General features: G+C 47.6%; 1 protein-coding gene across 1 annotated transcript in view; it reads left to right on the top strand.

The window, feature by feature from the left end:
- Window positions 1–2,730, top strand: part of LOC138637021 (ubiquitin carboxyl-terminal hydrolase 54-like) — a 26,041-nt gene extending 23,311 nt beyond the window's left edge. The window contains 4 exon segments of the mRNA XM_069725451.1: window positions 1–77; window positions 796–930; window positions 2,024–2,450; window positions 2,452–2,730. The exon segment at window positions 1–77 is cut by the window's left edge and continues 106 nt beyond it. Of these exon segments, the coding sequence (XP_069581552.1) occupies window positions 1–77; window positions 796–930; window positions 2,024–2,450; window positions 2,452–2,650 (838 nt within the window). The 3' untranslated portion in view covers window positions 2,651–2,730.
- Window positions 2,731–3,233: the final 503 nt, after the last annotated feature.

Raw genomic sequence — 3,233 nt, forward strand, 5'->3', positions numbered from 1 at the left:
CTCCTCCGACTCCCAGGGAACCGTCGTCTGCACCGACGGACCGCTGCACGCCTCGCTCTGCAGCCTGGATACCGTAGGTGGGTCGGCGGGACGGGACGGCATGACTTCAGTACCGTGAGCGTTTAGATTACAGGTCCAAGGAGACTTCCTCAGGTGTCTCATTCTGTTCCACTAACGGTCTAAAACCCAAATATATTCAGTTACAGTGATATAAAACTTTAGCAACAGGTTTTATTCAGGATTGTTTTTAGATTATGCCCCAAAAAAACAATCCCACTCGAAAATTACAATTTGCTGGTGTTCGTGTTATTTGGTTTCCCAGTCTAGCCTGAACTCAGGCTGCAGGATGTGATGTGGTTTCTAAAACTAGAACTAAAACTCTGAGGAATGAAAACCTTCAACACGCCACGGACTCACTTCATCTGTAGTTTTATTTGTCTTTAAAATTCAGTCTGATGAGTCTTTAAAATGTAGATTTCATGACCAACTGAACATGTTTGGGTTCTGGACCGTGGATCGGACCAATAACCATATTGAAGGCGTCACAGTGAGCTCTTAAATAGTTATTTTGTGCCATGACAAATAATTGACAGGCTGTGTGAACCAATCAGGACTCAGCCTGTGAACAGACAGGCAGGCTGCATGAAATCAATAACTGAACCATTGATTTACATTTGATTTGATCATTGTTCATTCATCACGCGCCACCTTTCGTCTTCTTCTACTGTTTCTGTCGTTGTGTTTCACCACCTGACCACAATGTAAACATTCGTTGCCGTGCTTCTCGTTGCTAAGGCCACGTGACGGACAGTGAGCAGCACCAGTCTCAAAAGAAGGGAGGCGGGGCAGCGGATAGGAGGCGGAGCTCTAGCCGCCCCCGGCGATCTAAATCCGACAACGAAGCCTCATCGGCCGGTTACCACAGCGAGGGTAGGCGGGCTTGGGCCAATCGGTGGCTGGGGTATTTTGAGGAACCAATCAGAGGGCAGAGATTAAATCACTGAACTGTTTAAAATGTGACACGTTAAATAAAATTGACCAAACAAAAACCTGAATACAAAAAATGTACAAATTGATTGTATTCTTTATTTTATTATGTTAATAATTGACATTTTGGGGATTTTTAAAAAATTTAATTAGCACATTTCACAAAAAAGAAAACTATCAAAACACTGACAGTAAATATAAACCTGTAAAATTTACTAGGAATTAAATTATGCCAAAAAATACAAACAACAGTCCGTCCAGTTTTTTTTATGTTGTCACGATAATTTTTTTTGATTTTTGCGGCACATTTTTAAGTTTTTTAAGTGAGTTTCTTGTGGTAAAATTGGGAGCCGAGCTGATTGTTAATGACAAGTTATTTTTGTTAATAAATTCAGTCTTGTCGTGCTTCTGTTTATGACATTTTTTACGGGAAAAATTGCAGGAATTTTACAAAATTACAAGCTCCCACAAAATAGTGGAAATTGCTTGTATTTACATTAATTCCTGGAGGGTCTGAATAAAAACACTCCACAGTGACATGTTCATGCAGCAGCGCCCCCTGGTGTTTGGAAATTTAGAACATCAAATACATATTTTCATACTTTCTTTTTTTTAAATACAAGACAACAGCTCCTATAAACTATTTTACATTCGATACAGACTTTCTTCGTTCGTGTGATTGTAGACGCCGGCCTCTGAAACAGCAGGTGGCGCTGCTGCACCGAGCAGCTAAAGGAACGGTTCAACGGCTGCAGCTCCACACGTTCATATCGAACAGTGCTGAGCTGCTGATGCTAGAATGAAATAATGAACAGTTTATTAAATAAATGTAATAGTAAATAATAAATCCTGATTCTGAAGCTAACGGCTGAGTGGCTGCCTCATCATCATCATCATCATCATCATCATCATCATCATCATCCAGTGTTTTATTCACGTCAGCTGTCAACACTTTAATCTAGTCTCACTTCCTTTCTCCATTTCTGTGGTGTGACTCTGTCCTCCTCCTGCCCCTCTTCCTCCTCCTCCCCCCCAGGAGAGACTCTGATGGAGCAGCAGGTTCCTCGTCACCTCCCCAAACCTTCGTCCTCCTTCCCCTCCTCCACCAGCCGCCTCCGAGACTTCAAGGAGACCATGAGCAACATCATCCACAGCCGCCCCCTTTCCTCCTCCTCCTCCTCCTCCTCCCTACCAGCCGCTGTTCTCTCTGAGATCACCTCCTCCTCCTCCACCTCCTCCAACCACCACCACGACTCTGCCGCTCCCTCCTCATCCTCCTCTAAGTCTCAGGACTGGGAGGCCGACAGCACCAGCAGTGAGTCCAAGTCCAGCTCCTCCGGAGGGACGGGGAGGTACCGGCCGGCGTGGAGGCCACGGAGGGAGGTGCTCAACATCGACAGCATTTTCAGCTGGGAGCGTCGCAGGCAGGCGGGGTACATCCCGCTGGGAGCCTCCCTGACGGACGACGGAGGAGCTCCTCCCACCGGAGGAGCAGACGCCTCCTTCACAGCTCAGGAGGAGGCCAGGACTGTCAGGCCAGGCTCCTCCTGGACCCTCCCCTCCACCTCCTCCAGCAGAGCTGCTGGAGACGCAGCAGGAGGAGGAGGAGGAAGGGGAGGTGCAGACCTGTCTCCTCCTCCTCCTCCTCCTCCTCCCAGGCTGATCCAGAGGATGGAGAGCGGCTACGAGAGCAGCGAGAGGAACAGCAGCAGCCCGGTCAGCCTGGACATCAACCTCAGCCTGGACCGGTGAGGCCACGCAGGCTCCGCCCACACCGGCTCCGCCCACACTGTTGTTACAGCAGAAGGCTGTGGAGCCAAGTGCTTCACGGAAACATTTAACAAACCTGTTTTCTCCTTTCAGGGAGAGTGTCATGAAGAAGCCTTCGTCCTCCTCCTCTTCCTCAGGGCCGGCATGGAAGAACATCCGGTCGAAGAGCAGCGGAACGTTGCTGCAGGAGCTCGGCTCGTCCAGCAGGGGGAGCCTCGGTACGACACGTCTGCACCTCTTCTTCTGCTTAATTTATGAAGGAGATCCATGAAGCCCCAGAACACCCAGATAGAACATACAGGAAGTACAGATGATGCAGATATGAACCAAAAACCCTTTATATCCTGATAACTGGAGTCCTCTCTGCTGCCAGTTAGTGGTCAGCTGTGGTACTGCACCTAAAACATGTAATGCTTTTATTTTTAAATCCTGTATGAGGCACTATGATTTCCATTTTATTTTGAAAGTCGATTGTT

The sequence above is a fragment of the Brachyistius frenatus genome, unplaced genomic scaffold, assembly GCF_029030835.1.
Source record: "Brachyistius frenatus isolate BFR_SWC_R1_liver_20210118 unplaced genomic scaffold, ASM2903083v1 Contig_424, whole genome shotgun sequence".
NCBI lineage: Eukaryota > Metazoa > Chordata > Actinopteri > Embiotocidae > Brachyistius > Brachyistius frenatus.